This window comes from Chelonoidis abingdonii, chromosome 23 (genome assembly GCF_003597395.2).
Source record: "Chelonoidis abingdonii isolate Lonesome George chromosome 23, CheloAbing_2.0, whole genome shotgun sequence".
Lineage (NCBI taxonomy): Eukaryota > Metazoa > Chordata > Testudines > Testudinidae > Chelonoidis > Chelonoidis abingdonii.
In genome coordinates this window covers 18,102,632-18,124,234 of record NC_133791.1, presented here as the reverse complement: position 1 = coordinate 18,124,234, position 21,603 = coordinate 18,102,632, and the positions used below count along the sequence as shown (strand labels likewise).

Below are 21,603 nucleotides of genomic sequence, written 5' to 3'. Positions count from 1 at the left end.
CAGAGGTGTGTAGATGACCTGGAATGAGACAACTTTAATAAGAAATACTGCAAGCTCAGTTACCAGCTGTTAGTGGAATGCCCCAATCCCCCATTTGGATGCTCACATCTGGGCACAGAAGCCCAGAGATCACTTGGGCCCTAAGACGTGGTTGAAACATGCAAATACAGATTGAAGGGTCCAAATGCAGGATTTGGACAGCACCAGCACTGGAAAACTGAGCTGGGCATGGCAGTAAAGTGTCTTATATGATTGTCCCCTTTTGGGGTTTGCACACAGATCTCGTAGTCAGGCTTTTCTGAATCAAAGGTCTGGATGTGATTCTAATGCATCTATGAAACAAACCAGCCAGGCAGGCTGTGGAACTGGCTTGTAGGAGAGATTTTGGCAGCATGGCCCTAGGTGATTTGGATAGTCCCCTCCCATTCTGTCCCAGAAGGTTACTGTGTAACTCCACAGGTACTGAAGCTCCTTTTCCTTTGAGACAGACAGAGGAAATATGTGAAATGTGCAGATTTTTTTGCCCATTATTAAAAGTACATGGGACCTTTTTCACATCAAGGCCAGCTTTGCGCAGGAGTGCTGTCGAGAGCCCCACTGCTCTACCTGCTTATCCCTACTCTCTTCCCACCACTTCCTCGCTGCCCCAAGGAGAGGGGAGGAGAGCAGAGCACATCCATCATCCTTCAGTGAAATTCACCTCTCTTTCTGCTCACACATTGTCCTCCAGTAGCTCCTGATTGTCTAGTATCCTGCTCATTATTTGAAATGATTTAGGGAGCGATTCTTGGTCTGTTAATCCTGCCTGAGCCGTTCATTGTAATTATTCACCATTTGAAATAACAGCTGCTATAGCTTTTGATTGCACTTGTTGGGCACACTGAATTGTTTGTTTTTGTGACTGGTTGAGCACAGCTCTCTTTAGATTGTCCCTTACGCTGCAAACACTCATGATCATGAATCTGAAATTAATTTCCTGCTACTTCTTTCTTAAAATCCCTGCATCCAGGAACATTCCTGCCAGTGAACTGATTCACTGGACTATTCATGGCATATGAATGCAGATGGGGCTTGAACAGCCTCAGCAAACTGGTTTAAAAATATGAATGAATATTTGTAGGTCCTTCCGTCCCCCTGAGTATTTGCCCAGCTCTGGAAAGCAGGGTCTGCTGATAAATAACCTTTTGATGCTTATTTCAGGTCGTGCTTGGCTATACCTGGCCCTCAATGAGAACTCGTTGGAGAGCTACTTAAGGCTGTTTCAGGAAAATCTAAGTCTGCTGCATAAGTACTATGTCAAGTGAGTAGCACAGTCCTCTCAGCCCTGCCAGCTGTCTCCTGGGCTCCGCTGCTGGTTACATTTTCCTTTTAGGAAGCTAATCTCCATTTTGCTTGAAACAAACTTGCAGCAAATCAGGTTCCACTCCCTCTCCCATGGTCTTTGGAAATGCTGAGTGCTCGCAACTGGGTTTCTAGGGAAAGGCTTGGCCATAGACCTCAGCTGTGCGGGCACTAGATTGGCTAGTGCTGCAGACGGCATGCTGGGGCACTGTGCTGTCCCAGGCAAAGAGGACGGTGTGACTGCTCTATGTAAATGTGTCTGCAGCCCTGCCTGGAGCGAGCCGGTGGACCTGCTCATGGAGTGTCAGCTGTATGGAGCCAGTCTCATGGATGATGATATATGGCTGCATGGCACTTGCTTGTCATGGCCAACTCATCCTTCTAAACATCAACAAAAATATGAAGTATGTTGGAACGTGATTGTCTTTAATATACTAGACCAGGGGTAGGCAACCTGTGGCATGCCTGCCGAAGGCGGGCACCCCAGCTGATTTTCAGTGGCATTCACAGTGCCTGGGTCCTGGCCACTGGTCCGGGGGGCTCTGCATTTTAATTTAATTTTAGATGAAGCTTCTTAAACGTTTTAAAAACCTTATTTACTTTACATACAACAATAGTTTAGTTATATATTATAGACTTCTAGAAAGAGACCTTCTAAAAACGTTAAAATGTATGACTGGCACGTGGAACCTGAAATCAGAGTGAATAAATGAAGACTCGGCACAGCACTTCTGAAAGGTTGCCAACCCCTGAACTAGACAGAGACCAGTAAGGCAGGGATAAGGCATATTCTCTTACTTCCTTTATTGACATTTGGTAACATTTTTAAAGGTGCATAAGTGACCTTAGGAGGCGAAATCCCTCTGATTTTTCAGTGAGACTCCCAAGGGACTAAATCATTTTTGAAAATCAGACTTAGGCTCCTAAGTCACTCAGGCCCCTTTGAACACTTTACCCATAGCAATTATTATGTAGTTTATGATCCTGGCAGCCTCTCTGTATGTGTTCACAACTGTTTTGGCTACTGCAGGTACCTCCTGAGTGTCACACCTGCTTTGTGTTACTGTACTTTGCTTCTCGCTGTCTTGAATGACTATGATCCACTCTCCTGCCCCCCTCCATAGATGTGCAAAGGACCATAACTGTTTTTATTTTGCAGTGAGGGGCGCTAGAGGGCCTGCCACTTGACCAATGCTTGTGATGAATTTGGTAAGCATGTGGGCTATACATTTCAAAAAGAAAGCTCACCAGCTTCTTGGCTAGTTTGATGCCCTCACTGCAAGTCAAGTAGATGTCTCTTGATCCTCAGTTTGCAAGGAGACTCCCTGTCTGCCTCTTTCATCCAGAGGACAGATGGTTACGGCATGCCCCGAAGGCTGATCTTAACTCAGGAAAGGGCAAATGTCTAAAGGAAGTGCAGCCAGCTGCCTCTCCTGAGCCTTGAGCCTGCAAGGGAAGTGTGCTGCCTTCACAGCCATTCAACCCTGGTTTGCCTCAAGCGCAGATACCAAAGAGAAGCCTTGACGTGCTAAAAACAATGTGATCCCACTGCGGCTTTCTGAGTCTCAGGTTGTTTACAGGGTTAGCTCAGGGTCGTGTACTGGAAACCAGCTGGGTGGAGAAAGTGTTTTGATTTGTAAGATCATGTGCTCGGTGAGGACACTCACAACTGTTTTGTCTCCATGCCAAAGCTGAACGTTCTTATATTTTATCTATGTCACAGGAATGCCCTGGTCTGCAGCCATGATCACCTGACCTTGTTCCTGACGCTGGTATCTGGGCTGGAATTCATTCGCTTTGACTTGGATCTGGTGAGAATTACTGTCTTCGCCGATGGATAGAAAGACTGTAAAGCAGGAAAACCCCATGCACCATTTGAAGCTTGGGCCAGCTTAATAGTTAATAAACTCTGTCCCTTGGCTGTCCACGGCGCCTGCCAGAGAGATGCACCCTCAGGGTTTCTCTGCTGCAGTAGCTCAGATATAGCCCTTGGTCAGAGGCATCATTCAGTTTCACAAGTCAGCACTTCTCCAGTTCTACAAAATACGACATTCTGCGCCCTGGGCACGGCCGGGAGAAGGCAGCATAGGGCTGTCATGTTGGGCAAGGAACAGGTGCTTCTACTAAGGGAAATTTTTGCCAAGCTCTGGCAAAGACTCAGGGCTGGTGCAAGGATGTTTCGTGCCCTAGGCAAATTTCCACCTTGTGCCCTCCCTGAGCCCTGCGGCAGCTTCCTACCCCCACCCCCACCCTGAGGCGCCCTGCCTGCAGGGGGTTGCTTGATAAATAAACATGAACATGAGGGCAGGATGGTAGAAGGCACAACGAATGGGAGAAGGAAATGAAGGGGGGGACGGGGGAGGTGGAGATAGGGCCTTGCAGGTGGTAAAGGTGGATCTCAGGTAGTGAAAGACCAATGAAAGTGAGTCAGTGAGGGATTTCCAGGCTGGGGGTTTCTAGGAACCAAACATGTAGGTTCCAAAATTCCTACTTGTGGGGAAAAGTGACTGCAGAACTCGAGGAGCTAGAGCCCATCATGTACATGGATGGAGAGGAAAGAATGGAGGTTGTTCCCCATGCTGTGCTGTTATCTAAGCAGCATTGAGTGTCTGTAGCCACTCGGCTGCCTGTCCACCCTAAAGCAAAGTGCAAAGAACACTAGCCCTGAGGAGAAGAAATGGTCATGATGGCGGATTGTCTATTGACCTTGCTGCGTAAGCGTTTAGAATACCATGGCTGCAAAGGTTTCTGTTTCTGTTGTGAGCTTTGGACATGAAGCTACACTGAAGCTTTCACTGAAGTCCATTTGAGGTGTGACATTTGGTTCACTTTCTCCACTGAGTCTATTTCCATCTGCTACTCTGTGGCTGGCACAGGTTTGCTTCCTGCTGCAGGTTCAATTTCCTGGTGGTGTCCTCTTCCTCCTCCAGTGTCCAGCCAGCGCAAGTGGCCTGCTGCAGGATCAGCAAGTCAGTTTTGTTTCCTTGGCATCTGTGTGCTATAAGAAAAGAGATTGTGTTAGCCAGTGTCAGTGACTAGAGTTCCATGTATACGTGTGTGGAAACAGAAATGTGATTAAATCTAAGTCTGGCTTGTATTTCCTAGGGCTCCCTTTGTAGCTCTGCAGTGATGAGAACAAAATATTTGCTAACAGGCTGAGGGATAATAGTCATTCAAAGCCAGCAAGGCTTCCTTCTCAGTCAGGGGAGAACTTTTCCAAACAACGGTTCAGTCCCCAGCAGAGACTTAGTCAGATCACGAGCTACTGTACAACCCTAGTCCCCATGCAGGAGTCAAACATCAGGGGTGCTTCAAAGGCAAGACTGAGGAGCGTTAACAGAGCTGTGGGAAGGGCTGGGCTAGCAGGGGGGTCAGGATTGAGGGGCATTGGCCGTGCTCGGTGGGGGAGCCCAGGAGAGGAACAAGAACCGGTCCTGCAGGGTCAGGATTGATGTGCAATGGTACATCTGTGTGGTGGAAGCTTGCTCGGTGCCGTACACAATTTGCCTGCTACTGGCTAGTGCTTTCAGAGTGAAGTCAAAACAAGGCACTGGAATGTCGTCATCTCTGCTCATCCCTTCGTTTATTAAACATGTGTAGCCAGGTTATTTGCACATCTAATGTCATGTTTGCATTCCACACCGCTGCCCATGTTAATAATGTCATCACTGGCTGAGTTGTCAGAGGAAAGGCTGCGTCTGATGCAGTGACTCTTTCCTCTCTGTGGCTCTGCTCTCAGGACGCCCCTTACTTGGACCTGGCACCATACATGCCCGATTACTACAAGCCTCAGTATCTGCTGGACTTCGAGGATCGCCTGCCAAGCTCCATCCATGGCTCAGACAGCCTGTCGCTCAACTCCTTCAACTCAGTCACCTCGACCAATCTGGAGTGGGACGACAGTGCCATTGCACCTTCAAGTGAGGGTAAGTGGCTACCCAGGGCAGATGGGAGGGGTGCATGTGCAGCTTCTGTTTGCACAAGAACCTGAATGCTACAGATTGAGAGAAAAGAGACGATACCCAACCCAGCAGAGGTCTGATTGGCATCTCTTCTCGCTGGGACTATGATTAAAGCTTTGTAGCTGGGCAACACCCGTGCCTTCCCATATATCCAATAATGTGCTGTCCCATTTGCTAAGAATCCACTAACCCACTGGGTCAGATGAGACACAAGCTGTGGGAATGGGTGATAAGGAGCCAACTGTAGTGGCCAGGAGCGGGCCCCTAGTTAGCACTCTGCTCCACCTCACTCTTGCATGCGGAGGTGTGGCCAGTGGAGACTACAGGTGCCAGCATGCTTTGCTCCATCTTGATCCAAGCTGCCAGACCCTCCTGCCTAGACTGAAGATAAAAGTTTTTCAACCCTCATTTGTCTTTGATGTTTTCTTTGCATCAGGGCACCTTCCAGTTCTTCAGCCTTAAAATTCTCCCAGTGCTACAGGGAGGCATGCTCCTTTTTGCAGGAGCTCACTGTTATTCAGTGGAATTCTCCACCGGGAAAGGTGGAGCGGTAAGGCTCTGATTCGGTTCAAAGCCCAGAGGATGGACACCCGTCTCCTTGGTTTAATTGCTCCCATAGATCCACCTGACCTTGGGCACTGATTACAGGGAGGCCGGGCTTGTGTCTCCCTCTTGCAGATTCAGCAGCTACCTCTTTCAGGCCTGAAGAGCAAAAGCCAGTCTGCTTGAGCATAGGCCTCCTGCTTCAATGTGGCATTCAGGTCATCGATCTACAGAGGTTCATGTATAACAGTTACATATGCATGGTGGGTTAAATGGACCTGCAAGGGCTGTTCCCAGCTAAGCAAGGGAAATAAAACTCCAAGCATTAGTCTTTTTTTTTTTTTTTTTTTTTTTTTTAAGCCCTTTCCTCTGGGCTTTTTCTCTTGTCCACAAAACAAAATCAACTATAAAGCCCTGGGCAATAATTCAGCCAGCTGGCAGGGGACCTTGCCTCAGGCCCTGCTCTGTGAGGCTCTGGATACAGAGTCCGTGATTGAGCCAGCTTGACAGGACTGGGATGACCTTTTTAGTGGGATCTGCCAGTCCTTATTGTCGGTTTGCAAAATAGAAACAAGGGTATTTACAGATTTTAAGGGAGGAGGGTGGCCCAGTCAGGATAAATGTCTTCCAGCTACACACAGCAGTTAAGTTCACAGCAATTTTAACAAAGTCTTTCCTCCGTTCTCCAGCAGCCTTCCCGACCTCCACAGTACAGCCAGCCTGTTACTGTCGGAAGGCAGTTAGGAGCACTGCTGAAAGCCCCAGCCACACAGGTCGGAGGCAGGGCAGGGCAGAGGGCAGACTTAGCAATAATCAGTCCATTCTGTATTGATCTCCAAGCCCTTGTTCTCTGCCATTTTACCGGAGAGTTGGCCCAGACTGCTGGCTCACAGCGTGTCAGGTCTCCATTGTAGGTGTAACCCACCCTCGCTCTCTCACCATCCGCAGAACATGTCTGGGCTCCAGAAATACTCTTTTATGGAATGTCCATTCGTCTGATATTGCTGTAGTGTGGCCACAGTGGTTAATACGGCGCCCAAATAATCTTAAGAGTTAAATGCAGGAGATGCAACTGTGAGGTTGAAACTCCCAAGAAGTGGAAGTGTGGTTGAGAAATGGGAACTGGGAATCCCAGCTGCTAGGTGCCGGTTTTGGCTCTGGCACAAATTCACTGTGTGACCCTGGTTAGTGACGGCTCAGCTCTGTGCCTCATTTTCCTCATCTCTAGACAGGGATAATACTGGCTGTCTCATCCCCCTCCCACAGTGATGTAGAGGACTCAGTAAAATAAAGTTTCCTAAGTGCCTTCAAACCGTTGGCTGGAACATGCAATCAGCACACAATGTTATTTACATGGGCTTGCTGCAGGATGTCAGGTGTTGGGTTCTGCATTATATTTGAGCAGCCCCTACTCCTCTTGGTGGGTTGTTGACTCTGAAGCATAACAATAACAACTGGACATTAACTCACTAACTGTTTCACTGCTGATCATTGTGATAGGAACATCCAGCTACTCTGGGATTGTAGGTGAAGCTTGTTCAGAGGACCAGTTTTTCCCCTTCGTCTAGCCCCGGCTTTGTAAATATTACTGAATTAAACATCTCAATACCTCTGGGAGGCAAGTGTAAGTGGGGAAACTGAGGCACAGAGAGGGTAAGTAATCACCAAGCTGATCCCTCACGTCATTGGTGGAGCTGGGGTTGGAATTCCTGATCCCCAGCCCAGTGCACATGCCATTAAGCTATGCTACACCAATCATCCGTTTTCCAGTTTTAACTTTACAACCCCTAGCACAATGGGGCCCCGATCTCTGATGGGGGGCCCTAGAAGCTACTTTAATACAAACAACGGTGATTAGTAAGACTGACTTCCTTTTACATACCTGTTTCCTAACCAGTTTCTCATTCTTTTCAGATGATTATTTTGTTTACCCCTCACTGTTCACATGCTCCCCATGTCCCCCATCCCTCCTGACTACTTGTTTCTAATCCTCCGTTTTATCCCTCATTTTTGTAGATTATGATTTTGGAGATGTCTTTCCTGCAGTGCCGTCCATACCCAGCTCAGCCTGGGAAGGTGGGACATAGTCATCTGTTACCACGTTTCTCTTCTGCATCCTTTCCATACCAAGCTTGCTGCATGCAGTTTATTTTTTTAAAATAAGAACGAATATTCTAATCTTGATGGAATTCTGTAGCAGCAGAAACAAGCTCTGTGTTGAATGGATCTTCTGACCGCAGAGTTGGAGTCAGATATTGTGTCACCTACTCTGTATGCTTGTGTGTGAGGTTTCCCTCCAGTTAGTGGGTGCCCCACAGAGATTCTGACATTACTATACGTCACAGAATGTTGTGACTGTTTCTCCTGATTCTTGCACCTGGCATATGTGTCTGACCGATGGTTTTAAGATAACTCTGCTCAGAACACTTGGAGCTGAAGTTTCTATCAAGTGAAATTGAATTTGTTTAATAAAATGATTAATATATTATGGGAGGTGGATTAATAAGGGAATCGTTTTACCAGACTAATAACGAAACCTGTTAAATGAAACTGACGCACAGTGATCAAGGAACATCCCAAATGTATATCAGGTAGTTATAAACTAAAGTACCAAAGCATTCCTTCTCAGTATACAGCTGTATATTTCCTTCCTGTGGTAAAGAACAGATGTGTTGATGAGCAGGTGTGTGCCTGGATGTTGCAAGAGATCTACATTCATAAATTACCCAACAGGATATTGAAAATAGCTTCTGATGGAATTTTACTTTAAATAGAATTTTTGTTCATTTGTAGGCAAGTTTTTTTTGTTTGTTTTTTTTTCCCCCCCTCCCCTTCACAGACCTTGACTTAGGCTTCCCTCCTGGGTTAAAATATTTATCAAAGCCATAACCTTCAGCTAATGACCTTATTTCGTTTGGTCATTGTTCCCCTTTTTAAGCCTGGATGTCAGCAATCTCTATTTCTTAGAGTAAAGGGCACATCTCCATTTTATAGAAATCTGTTCTACTTTCTCTGCATGGAATACATCATCTCCGCTCACATAAAGACATGACTAGACAGCTCTGTGTATTGTTCATATATAATTGGATTAGGAAATCTGTCTTCTTTACTCATGGAGGAAATACACATATATATTTTCTGTCATTTCTACCTAAAAGCTTGATAGATTCCTTCAGCTGAAATTTTTTTGTATTATCATCATCAAACCGATACCTCATAGAGAGAGCATTTTGGTAAAGATCTGCTTGAATTCCATTAGGATGGCTTTTGGTCTCTAACATTCTCTCCTCTCCCTCTCCCCAAGCACAACAGACACTCTTTGGTTTTCAGAGCACACTGAGTAGCCGAAAACAAAAAAAACACTGAACCTTTTCCTGTTGCAGTCGCATGTGGTTAACACAAGGTCTGGCCTAGCTCCGGAGTTCTCTGCAGCCAGGGTACTAACAGTATCTGCTATTCTGACCATTCCTGGAAAGAGTGGAATGAAATAATCTGTACGTGTTTCCTCACAGCCACTGTTCCCTCCAGCACTTCCTACCAAGGGATGCTGGACCTGTGATTTCCCTCCTCGCAAAAGCCAATGTTCCCCCCACCTTTACCCACAGCAGCTCCTTCTGGAAGAGGCTGTGAGCTTTCTTTAGCCATAATGTTTTGATTGGGCCCTTTGGTTACCGTGGATGGAAGAAATTAGGTTTGCTGCAGCTGTGGATTGCTGGACAGGGGATACTGGACAGCACTCCTGGGGGCTGGCTTTGGTGTTGGTGTGTAGCAGGTGGGCCTGGTGCTGTACGTATTATCAACTATTGTCATGTCATCCCCCCTTTCCTCCCTACCCCCAGCCAGGCAGCATCCAGGGTGTCATTTTATGGCAAGCCTGATTGGCTGTTGAGAGTTTGTGATTAATTCTTGTGTTTCGTACCAATATAACAATGGTGTTTGTTTCCCTAAACTTGTAAATACACTTTGAAAACGCAGAGAATATTAATTTCATTTTTAAAATAAGAAACAATGGGCTACTTAGTGGGCTGTGTTGTTGCGTGGGCTGTGGTTTAATCCTCCTTACTGTGTGAGATCTGTGCTGCTTCTATGAACAATTTCCATTCATGCCACTATAACACAGCCCTACTTGTGCAGTCTGATCCTTGGGGGCATGGCGCCACCCATGGGGGTCAGATTGCAAGGTCAGGATCATAAGGATCCAATTTTGCAGTACTGATCAAACCTCACTGCAATAACCTTGCTTGCATCAAAAAGACCCTTCTCTCCTACCTTAGCTTACTAAATGGATTTCTAGCCATATACACAAAAATCAAACAGTTAAGAATTTGTACCCTTCCGTTCACCCTTCGTCATTTAAATGGACCCTGCCAGAATAAAACCCTGTATTTTAGACAAAACCAAATAACCTTATTGGTAATAAAGGTAACAAATTAGGTGGCTGAAATTGAAATAGAACTTAAAAAGTCATTTAATTTTTCTGTTTTACTCAACTTGGATGGTGAAAATTAGGGTGACCAGACAACAAGTGTGAAAAATCGGGACAGTGGTGGGGGGTAATAGGAACTAAAAATCGGGACTGTCCCTATAAAATTGGGACATGTGGTGACCCTAGTGAAAATAGACCAGTCAGTTTTACTTTTGCATCTAGACAGTTTCACTTTCACTGTGGTTTCATATCTGTCACTGGTATGACAGGGCAATGCTTAAATTTAAACAAACACCGTTTCAAAATTAATATTCACAAACCATCTCTTAACATTGGATTTTATAAAAACCTGTTTGTTTTCCTAATGCAAAACCTACGTGTCAAGTGTAAATTACTGGACAGAGTCTCTTAATTCTGTTAAGCGTAGCAGACTATTGTTTCTGTTTCTTGATCTGCTGAGCCCAATGCTTTAGGTTGTGGCTTCCACTGCAAACACTCGTGATCATGAATCTGAAATTAATTTCCTGCTAACATTTCCTTAAAATCCCTGCTTGCAGGAACATTGATAGATTCTTCTCTGGTCTGAGAATATCTGTCTGAAGGGCATGGTAGTGTTCCTTTACCTGACTCGATTTTGTGGACAGATAACCCTGAGCAAGAATTGCGCGAGTCCACAAATCAGTATCTTCTGTCAATTACCACTAACATCGGCCCAGCCGGCTGTACTAAAACTTTTTTGTTCTCTGTGTCATTTCTTCTCTCTTGCTGCTGGGTGAGTGATGTATTTCTCTGCTCACACCTCAGACTCCTCTGTTTATTGTCTATCGGGAGGAAAGTAGCATCTGCTGTAACGGTCTATCCTCTGCAGTCTGAGAACTTCTCTTTCCAAAGCAGAGAGCTCCTGGCAAAGAGAGTCTGCGCATTAATGGAACCTGAGCTCCATAGGGAAAAGGCAGCTAAATCCACCGCTACCCCTTAGTGGAGAACTGGGTGCCCCTGCTCGGATAGTTTCTCTGAACTATTTCTCTGATTTCTCATCAGAAACTTGGTGAAGTTAATGAAGCTCTTCTTTCTAGGGGTCTTTAAATCACCAGACTTATAAGAACAGAAGGATAATTTCTTTACTGGTTGGCCCTGGTTTGCAGCTACCAGCCAGTTAAGATTGGTCACATCAGTCTTGGACTCAGTCAGTGTCGCTCCGTAAGCAGGGGTGGTGGTGTTGAACAATGCAAGATATTCAATCCACAGCAGCTCCTCTGGCCCCTGCTATCCCTGGGGTTTCTGCACGGCAGCTCAGAGAGCAGCTGCGGCTTGGTCCTGAAGAAGTCAGTGTAATTGATGCTATTCAGGTCTTCCTTTCACACGTGCTCAACTTGCGAGGGAAGCTTTGCACTTCTCCAGCACTGCCTGTGTATGTTTGCATGACCCTCCTCCCACTGCACCTGCGTTCTGAGCCAATTGAGGCTAGAGGCAAATGGCACCGTGGTCAGGCACAAACATCCTCTGCAGGTTGTTTCCCCCAGTGTCCAGTGGGTGTTTCTGAGCCTCCTGCAGGCAGCTGCCATTTACTGAGCAGGAAATGAGGAGCACAATGGAATTGAGGTCTGATTTTTCTCTGTTGCCTCGTCTCTGATGTACCAGTGTGGACAGACCCTCCTGTACCAGGAGCTCCCATCAGACTGTGATCCTATTCAAAGGCTGCCTAGACAGGCACTGTCTGAACATTAAACTTCTGTTTTCAGGCATTGCTTTCCATTTGCTGGGAAAGGCCGACTGACACTGGTTCCGTCTGTGGCACTGGACTGTCTCCTGCCTGCCCCACATATGCCCTCTCCCTACTGAGTGCCCGCTGCCTGCAGGAGACTCCCAAATGCTGATCCTAGTGAGCAATTTGATTAGCAAGTCAGAGTGGTGCTCTGGGCCAGGACCTTTCAGAGTCCGCATTGCGTGCCATGCGTGCAGCCTCGCTCTATCCAGGTCCAGAAGCTCAGTGAGGAATTCCTGCTCCCATAATAGCAGCTGACTGGGATCCTGGTTTTTCCCCTCTTCTCTTTCCCAGATGGAGACCTAACAGACACTCTCAGCTGCCCGCATTCCGTGGCCTCTGATCTGAATGGCAGCAAATCTTCCATGAAGAGTCCGACGCAGCGCTACAACCCCTTCAACGAGGAAAAGGCTGAAGCGCTGTCCTCCGCCGAAACCACCCCTGCGCACACCGCCTCCCTGGAGAGGATGGACACCATGATGGAAGGCACAGACCAGCTGGAGAGCGGCACGGAGCTGGAAGTCATCAGGTCGGTGCCATGCCTCCCAAACACAAGGAGAGAGTCTGCAAGTTAGTTGTGGGAGGGAGCCAGCATTTGCCATGTGCTCTCACTTGGACAACAGGGGGGTTATTGCTGGAACTGAGAGCCCGGCAGGCAGAGATTCTGGGTTCTTGTTTCATCTCTCTGGGGCCAGACTTTCCAACATGCTTAGCACCCATCAACGCCCATTGTTCTCAGTGGGGGACGAGGCAGCATTTCTCCATTGTTCTCAATGGGAACTGCCAGGTGCAGAGGTCTCTTGAAAATCTGGCCTTCGAATTTTAAGAAACTGATGCTATAGCATGGGGAACAGAATGGAATATCATCAAACGAGAGCCACAGTTGTGGTCCCCTGGGACTGACTTTCCGATCCTTGAGCATGCAGGGCTGGCACTAAGAAAACAATCCTTTTCAGACTGATTTCATACATATTAGCCGCTTTTTATTCCCGCTGCCCATCTCAGGTACGTCTCCCATAATACCCTCAGCACAGCACCCTGCATTTAGCGAGGTGCATATCAGCTGTTTCCTGGTGCAGAATCTGAACCTTCTAGGTCTCCCTCATCCTCCTCCTGCTAATGGCATCAGTTGATTCATTCCTTCACTCAAGGCTGCCAGGCCTCTTCCCAGATGGCCTCGAGATGCCTGACCAGCCTAGAAACAAACCCCATGAAGGACATCAGTCGGTGGAGGCTGGTTATATGCCATCCCCTTGGTAGGCTGATGAAGATGTCGTGTGCAGGGTGGCCTTGGCACAGTCTGACCTGTGGCTAGGAAAGTCCATCTGGTGAGAGCTGTAGATTTCTAGGCACAAGCTGATTTGCTGTAGATCCAGCAGATCTTGTTCCTCTAGCCCCGGGGCAGCTGGCTGACAATTTATCATCAGCAGAGAAGCCACATGCTGTTTTAAACGTTTATCCTTTAAATCTGCACACCTGTATTGCTTTCTTGGCCTGTGAATGTCTGATGGGGGGTGTTACTGTTTGATAGTGCCTCTCTCCAGAGCAACTCCCAAGTGATGCTCCTGGCACGCAGCGAGTGCCGCGGGCTCTCCAGTGATCACAGAACCTCTGTTTAATCTCTCATCAGAAAGTCAATACTTCCAAGAGCCCAACGAGGGCATTGATTGAGACCAGACTGAAGGGAAGGGTGCCCCTACTGAACCACTAACCCCCCCTTGCAGTAATACCCTAGGTTCTCCCCAGAAGTCTCTTGCCCCTGTTCAGCCTGCAGTGTCCCAACCTGGTGCATGTCCAGCTCCCTGATAGCTGGGGGAAGGGGCAGTGGTCTCACGGAAACAAAGAAACAGTTGCTGCTTCTGACCTGCCAGGCTTTCTCCAGTGCTGGGAGGCCAGTGAGAGGGTTTGGATTGCATTCTGCTTTCTCTGGGGAACCTCCCTACGCTCAGCACCCAGCCAAAGGGAACAGGATAATAGATGTTCTGGCCCTTACTAGCAGCAACCCTGACTTTGAGCCTGTTCATGTCTGTGGCACGAGCACCCAGAACGCCACCTTCCACATTTGTATGGGAACCGCAGTGTCCAGTGTCTGGAACTAGAAAAAGGATCAGTGTGGTGGATGTACTGCTCCCTCTACTGGCAGCTAGAGGCACTCCACAGTTATGTTGAATTTCCTTCATAAACTGGCACCTTAGAGTAGAGGGGGGCAAACGACGGTCCGCAGGCCCCTTCCCTCTGGCCCCTGAGCTCCTGCCAGGGAGCAGGGTCGGGACAGGCTTGCGGCAGATCCAGCCCAGCGCAGTGAGCGGGGCTGAAGCTAGCCCCTGGACCCTCCCCTTCTGCTTCCCTGCCGCCTTCTCCGTCACAGTTCCCCCAGCACCTGGGCAGCGTGGCTGCAGCTCCGGCCAGGTGGCATGGCCATAGTGCTGCCAGACCTGGTGCTCCAGGGGGGGGGGAGCAGGGGAGGTTCTGTGGGGGGGGCGAGGAACAGGGAGGATTGCAGGGGGGCAATCAAGGGGCCTGGGCCCTGCTGCTGGGTATAGGGGCAGAGGAAGCCAGAGCCCTCCTCCACTCCCAATATGTCTGGCCCATCCCCAGCAACCAAGCCCAGACAGGGAGTGAGCCCTGCCCGACTGCCAGGGAGAGCAGCCAAACGAGCAGGGGAAAAGCACTGGGAAAGGACTAAGCCCCTCATTCCCCCACCCCACAGGTAACATGGGGCGGGGAGAGCAGGGAGGGTTGGACAGGGGCGGTCGTCCAAGGGGGGCGGTCGGGGGCAGAGAGCAGGGGTATTTGGATAGGATGCGAGAGTCCTGGGGGGCAGTCAGGGGTGGGGAGCAGGGGCGGTTGGATGGAGGTGGAGGTTCTCGGGGGCTGGATAGAGGACAGGGGCCAAGCCATGCTTTGCTGTGTGGAAGTAGACAATAATGATCAACAACCGCATCTTGTTTATACATATTCCTTCTGATATCTTACTTTTCTCTGCAGTTCCTGCTACAGTCTGTGTTCCATTCTTATCTAACACAAGGTTGAAAAACAGTATCTCTTACAGCTTTTTCCCCACTCGCTTTCCACTTGCCCAGGTCTGGCCTTGAAATCTCGCGTTATTAGAGCTAGTGTTAGCCTGACTCTTGCCCTGTTCCTAGAAACTAAGATATTTGCATTCAAATTCCCTTTATCCTTTTCTCTACTTCCACAGCTGTTTGGGGAGACATAACCTCCCCTGGCCTTCCCTACCCGGCCCTCCATACAATTTCTATACCCAATGTGGCCCGGCCCACCCCTGCCTCTGCCACTAACAAATTTATTTGGGCATAAGCTTTCGTGGGCTAAAACCCACTTCATCAGATGCAAGGAGTGAAAAATACAGTAGGCAGGTATAAATACACAGCACCTGAAAAGACGGGAGTTGCCTTACCCAGGGTGGGGGCGGGTCAGTGCTAATGAGGCCAATTCACTTAGTGTGGATGTGGCCCATTTCCAACAGTTGACAAGAAACCACATCCACCATGATTGAATTGGCCTCGTTAGCACTACAAAAAGTAATTTTCCCTCTATTGATATTCACCCCTTCTTGTCAATTGTTGGAACTCAGAGAATATCAGTGTTGGAAAAGACCTTAGGAGGTATTTAGTCCAACCGCCTGCTCAAAGCAGGACCAATTCCCAACTGAATCATCCCAGCCAGGGCTTTGTGGAGCCTGACCTTAAAAACCTCTGAGGATGGAGATTCTACCATCTCCCCAGGTAACCCATTCCAGTGCTTCACCACCCTCCTAGTGAAATAGTGTTTCCTAATATCCAACCTAGACCTCTCCCACTGCAACTTGAGACCATTACTCTTTGTTCTGTCATCTGCTGCCACTGAGAACAGCCGAGCTCCATGCTCTTTGGATAGCTGCTTTCAGTCTGCAGAAGAGAAGAGCTGCTGGCAGTGCTCCTACTAATGCAGCCCAATATGCCATTGGCCTTCAACTAGGGTGGAAGTGGCCTTGTTAGCACTGACCCCCACGTGGTAAGGCAACTCCCATCTTTTCATGTGCCGTATATTTATACCTACCTTCTGTATTTTCCACTCCATGCATGGCTGCCCCTCTGAAACCTGACTCCACAAACTGGAAACCAGCTCTAATTGCCATGGTTTTGTCCAGTGGATTTGAGACCATTCGAAGTCCTTCTCAGTTTTGCTCAGTGTCAGCTCATGGTACCTCCTGCTGCCAGTGGAGGACATGAAAGAAGCTGCTTTGAACTGGAGATGGCTCTTCACTTCCCAGCTCCCCATTTCAGATTGACGGGGAATTAAACCACCTCTCTTGTCAGAACACTGGTCCCCAAGAATGTCACATTTTCTGCCTTTCTTGAGAGGCCTGGCATGGAGACAGGGAACATTTTGAATGCAAGTAGAGAGGCTACAACAAATCCGATGGGCTGGTCGGAGGCAGGGAAGTCCAGTGCTTAGAACAGGCCGAACGAGAGTCAGGAGACTTGGATTCTTTCTGCCACTGACTGTCACCTAGTGTCCTTGGGCAAGTCACGTAACCTTTCTGCCTCCATTTCTCCATCAGTAGCAGGGACTTAATACTGCCAAGCTGACAGGAGTGTTGTGCAGCTTCAGTTAATGGCAACAGGGGGCAGTGTGGTTCTTGGATGAAAGGGTGTGTGTGTGTGCGTGCGTGCGTGTGTGCATCTTCCTGTCCAGCTCTGAAAATACATCCCTGGGCTTTTCTCCTCTAGCCCATTGTTTGTACAGTAGAAGAACTACCCTGCTCATATGAGGAATAACCTGGAGTGCAAGAGGAAGAGCCAGGGTTCCCTCCCATGGGCACAGAGGGCGAGGTCAGGCTCTGGTAACATCAGTGCAGGTTTCTCCCCTTGCAGATTAGCTAAAAAGAAGAAAACCGGCAAGAAAAAGAAGGTGAAATTGGAGGAAATGGTGAACCCCCCTGCCCCCAGTGCCACAGCAGCTGGCGGGGACGGTGGCCCGAACAGACTGAGCGAAGGAGCTGAGCTGAAGACAGACAGCAGGCCGCCCTCTCCAGTGGGCAAGGAGAGGCCAGGAGAGAGCAGCAAGCACTCAGCCCTGAGCCAGCTGGGCCTGCGGATCCCAGAGATGAAGGACACCTCCATGGAGAGCGTGGGGCAGCCACTGAGCAAAGTGATCGACAGACTGAACGGGCAGCTAGACCCCAGTGGCTGGAACTGCCCTGTCGAGTCCCCCGAGCAGTCCTTTCGGACTGGCATGCCAGGGGAGTCCCCGGATGAGCCGCCCTCTGGCAGCTATGGTGAGGGGATTTCGACCCCCATGGACTTCTACCGCTTTACCGTCGAGAGTCCAAACTCTCCTGCACCAGGTGGTGGCAACCATGACTCTGCAAGGGCTGGCCAACCGCCACATGTTCCTGGTAGCCCTGAGACTGCTGGACAAGAGGAAGAAGGAGGAGAGGGAGAAACAGCTGGGGCGGTAGAGAACGCTCAGGAGGAGGCAGATAAAACCCAAGCCAGCGAAACGGAGACTGGGCACACAGAGACGCTCAGCAGGCTGAAAGGAGACCAGCCCAGTCCCTCTCTGAGCAGCACTGATGACTCGGGGGTGGAGGAGGGGCAGGGCAGCCCGTCGGAAATGGCCCATCCATCGGAGTTCAGGTAAGGCGGAGGGGAAGGGGGTATCTTTGCAGCAGTCCAGCTCCGACTCTGAGGAGCTCTGGGCAGGACCCGGAAAGCAGCAACGTGGGGAATGGCTCTCAGGATGAAGTTTCCCCTCCATGGGCGAGAAGAGAAGCTGTGGGTGACAGTTTGCTCCCCTCCTTGGTCTGAAAGAGCTGGGAGTTGGGGGTGATTTTTGGGCAGGGTGGGGTCTGCCTTTTGGAATTGGGGGTTTCTATAAGAGTTGGCTCCTTTTAGCTGGAGTTTGCCATTGGCTTTGTCTGGGTGCTGGGATTGGGGTGTCGAAATGATTGACTAGGGTGCCTAGGACAGGGATAGAGGCCTTGATGTGAACTGAACAGAGTAACCCATAAAGCAGGGGAGTCCCAGGGTTCCCCTCTGGGAAGGCAGGCCCTTCTGGGGAGTGCAGGCTAGGCTGGGGGTGGGACGCAGGAGGTAGGATCTGGGGGGCGGGAATAACTGCCTTACCCTGTGTAGTCACTGCTCTAGTGGGTGGCCACCTGGCCACATCCCCTGCCGGCCCTTGGCACAGTGGCCACAGAAGCAGCTCGCAAGTGAGTGACAAGTTCAGAGCTGAGCTCACCCCAGGACTCCAGAGCTTGCAGTGCCACCTCGTCATCCCACTGCATGCTGGGACCTGAGAGCGTCCACCACTGCATCTCTGGGCTGCACTCAGGGCCTCTGAGAAATGTCTCCCTGCATATCAAACCCTCCTTCCCACTTCTCTCCTCACTCAGGGTGGATAACAACCATCTATTGCTGCTGATGATCCATGTCTTCCGGGAGAATGAGGAACAGCTGTTCAGGGTAAGTCTGGCCACATGGAGGCAAACTCTTCCCTCAGCCTCCCTGGCAGCAGCTGTGGTGCCGAATGTGGGTTATTGAAGGAGGCATTGGCATTTGGGAACTGGTGGGTTCCTCTCCATACATATTCCTTATCTGTCCGGCAGGTCCCATCTACACTAGGAAAGCTGTTGTGGTGCCGGGCTCAGTAATAATATCATCAGTGCATGGCCCAGTTATACCACGTCTGCCTTGGGGAGTAGGTGGGACCTGACCGTGCCCCGGAGCAGACCAGGGCATTTCAATGGCTGTGGCGCAGTCCAGGGGCACGCTTATTACACGGGTTGGTCTCATCTGGGCTAGAGAACCAAAGTGCATGTTAGCCATGTTGGAGGCCACTGCGTGCTGCCCAGATCCCGAAGCTCGTAGCTGTGCACAGTGGAGGTGGAATTGTGACCCGGCTGCGTTTTGAGCCGCGAGCTGGGAGCTCTGCTCTTTATGAGGCGTCTCTCTCCTTTTCTCACAGATGATCCGAATGAGCACCGGGCACATGGAGGGGAATCTTCAGCTGCTCTATGTCCTGCTGACAGACTGTTACATTTACCTGATCCGGAAAGGTATCCCATCCCAGGGGCCTCTCTAAATTACCTTCCTGGGAGGCACCATGGAGGCTGGCAGGGGGCTTTGGGTTCAGCAGGGGGTTTACCTGTAGATGTATTGTGAGGGTGGCGTGTGGAGTACATGCCCCACAGGTTCATACACAACCAGCTGGCTCCAGGACAGTCGTAATGCTACTTCTCAGCTGTTGGGGGAACCAGAGAGGTGCAGACCTGCTTAGGTAACAGGCACTGTACCTCACCAGTTAGTCTGCCAGGGACAACCCTTCTGGCCCCTGGAAGTTCAGATCCCCTCCTCCTGCTCCTCAGAATCCCTGGGCTGCTAGTTCTGCAGACTGAGCTACTGCTGCTAGGCGGTGAGCGAGATCTGGGTGACTCTCTGTACTGCGTTTTGGGAGTGTCCTCCTCACCTGCTCATACACCTGTCCTGTGCTAGGAGCAGCAGAAAAGCCGTACTTGGTGGAGGAGACCGTTTCGTACAATGAGCTAGACTACATCTCGGTGAGTCCAGGCTGAGCTCACAGCAGCTCATCCAGGCCTGTCGCTCGCAGGGTGCAGCAATGCGCTGGGGAAAGCAGAGGAGATGTGCAGGAAAATGCCTCTTGCTTTGCTTGGCTTTTCCAGTCCCGGGGTCTGTCTCCCCTTCTCTCACTGTTGGGACATGAGAGCATCACAGAGGTACCAAGAGGGGCTTTGTGCCACTCGGAAGCAGCAATTCCCGATGGAGTCAGGAGTGGTTGGAGGATGCTGAAGAGCGAATCTTCCATGGCCGGCAGGTTTTCAGCCTCAATGCCAGCGACTTAACTCGAGGTGCAGAGGGAAGCACCTTTGCCTCTTCGGCCCTCTGGTGCCACCTGTACCTGCCAACATCATCCCATCCCAGCTGTTGCTCTGTCACTTGGGCTTCGACACAGCCCCCGCTGCTGGCTCCCCCTATGGCTTTTAGTCAGTAGTACATCGGCCTTTCCAGGGCACGTTGGTGCCTTTCCAAAGCCTTGTCCCCATCCTGCTCCTCAGCCTCCCTAAATGTGTGTTACCACGGCAGGTTGGCCTGGATCAGCAGACAGTGACGTTGGTCTGCACCAACCGTCGGAAGCAGTTCCTGCTGGACACCGCTGATGTGGCCCTTACAGAGTAAGCGAGACTGGAGTGCGCAGACGGGTTGCTCTTTCCACGTGCCGGGAGCTATTTCTCGGCCACTTCCCTTAGATCTGTGAAATGACTTGTGCAGCAAATGCAAGTGATTCTAATGAAGGGCAGTGTTGGAGGTGGGGCTGGATCTCACAACCGCTCTCTCGTTGTTGTTTAAAAGTCCCAGGGCTGTTGCTCAGATTTGAGGGTTGGTTTAACTACAAACAGTTTAGCCCCACAAACGGTTTGACTTTGAATGCATTAAAAATTGTGAAATGCTCCCACGGCTCCCTCTGCTGGTTGACATGTGGTGCTGTCTGCAGGGCCTGCTGCTTTAAATACCCCTCGAAATATCTTTGCACTGCTTGCATGTGTTTGGTTCCCAAGACCCACTGGGGTGACCGTGTTTTGCTGTGAATGGCTTTGCCTGTTCTTACTGCAGAAGGAAGGTTTGACATCAGCCTTCCCCCCCATGATCAGGCTGTGACTGACTGGCCCCAAACTGAACAGGGATGAGGACAAATTGTCTGGTTTTGAGTTCCCTGGCAAATCTGCAGCTCTGCTCTCAGAGTTGGGCCAGGGAGAAGGTGGCTTGTGCCCCCTTGGACTCTTTAGGCCCCATGTGAGCTCTTAGGCAGCACTCTGGACTGCTCTCTCCTAAGCCAGCTGACATGTTCTCTGTTTTCCTTCCCAGTGGGTTACTTCAACAGGGCTTTGTAAGTTCAGGGCCCTGAGAGGAGCGTTCTTAGCTCCTTCCCAGGGACCAGCGGTTTCAAAGCTTCCATTTTCTTGAACTCTTACTTTATATCAAGACCCTTTAGCACCTTTGGGCCCCCATCCTGCAGTTGGAACCATGTAGGTTGAACCTTGTGAGCCCCCCTGTGATATCGGTAGGGGGCGTGGGTCTGCCCGGCGGACCTGATTGCAGGATTGAGTCTGCATTGTCCTTTCTGAGCTGGCATCCCAGCTCTTTTTGTGAATTGTGCTCCAGAGGGGGGGGAGTCCGAGAGGTGACCTCAGCGAAGATCTCCTTTTCCCCCTCTCCCAGGTTCTTCCTGGTCTCCTTGAAGTCAGCCATGGTCAAAGGCTGCCGAGAGCCACCGTACCCCAGTATCCTCACCGATGCCACTATGGAGAAGCTGGCGCTGGCCAAGTTTGTGGCCCAAGAGTCAAAGTGCGAGGTGAGGTGGGAATTAGGGGTATCTGGAAATATTTTCTTCACTGACGTCTCTTCTTATCCATGCACCTTCTGCAGAGAGGGGCTTCTTATTGGGCTCCTGTGCTCTGCTCTGCAGTGCCCTCTTCCCACAGGCATTAACCAAACTGTGCAGATCAGTCCTTGCCGCCTGTCCCTGTGGTCTGTTCGCTGCTC

At 49.9% G+C, this 21,603-nt stretch overlaps 1 protein-coding gene across 10 annotated transcripts in view; it reads left to right on the top strand.

Annotated features, from left to right (window-relative positions):
• Positions 1–21,603, top strand: part of PLEKHM2 (pleckstrin homology and RUN domain containing M2) — a 55,786-nt gene that overhangs the window by 26,830 nt on the left and 7,353 nt on the right. For 6 of the 10 annotated variants that reach the window (XM_032787622.2, XM_032787621.2, XM_075060299.1 and 3 more), the window contains exons 4-15: positions 1,201–1,300; positions 3,065–3,152; positions 5,081–5,267; positions 6,536–6,619; positions 7,863–7,922; positions 12,332–12,566; positions 16,915–17,679; positions 18,438–18,507; positions 19,010–19,100; positions 19,537–19,601; positions 20,146–20,234; positions 21,280–21,412. In XM_032787622.2, the coding sequence (XP_032643513.1) occupies positions 1,201–1,300; positions 3,065–3,152; positions 5,081–5,267; positions 6,536–6,619; positions 7,863–7,922; positions 12,332–12,566; positions 16,915–17,679; positions 18,438–18,507; positions 19,010–19,100; positions 19,537–19,601; positions 20,146–20,234; positions 21,280–21,412 (1,967 nt within the window). The remainder of the gene's footprint in view (positions 1–1,200; positions 1,301–3,064; positions 3,153–5,080; positions 5,268–6,535; positions 6,620–7,862; positions 7,923–12,331; positions 12,567–16,914; positions 17,680–18,437; positions 18,508–19,009; positions 19,101–19,536; positions 19,602–20,145; positions 20,235–21,279; positions 21,413–21,603) is intronic. The other 4 variants (XM_075060300.1, XM_032787623.2, XM_075060303.1 and 1 more) reach the window with 2 other exon arrangements.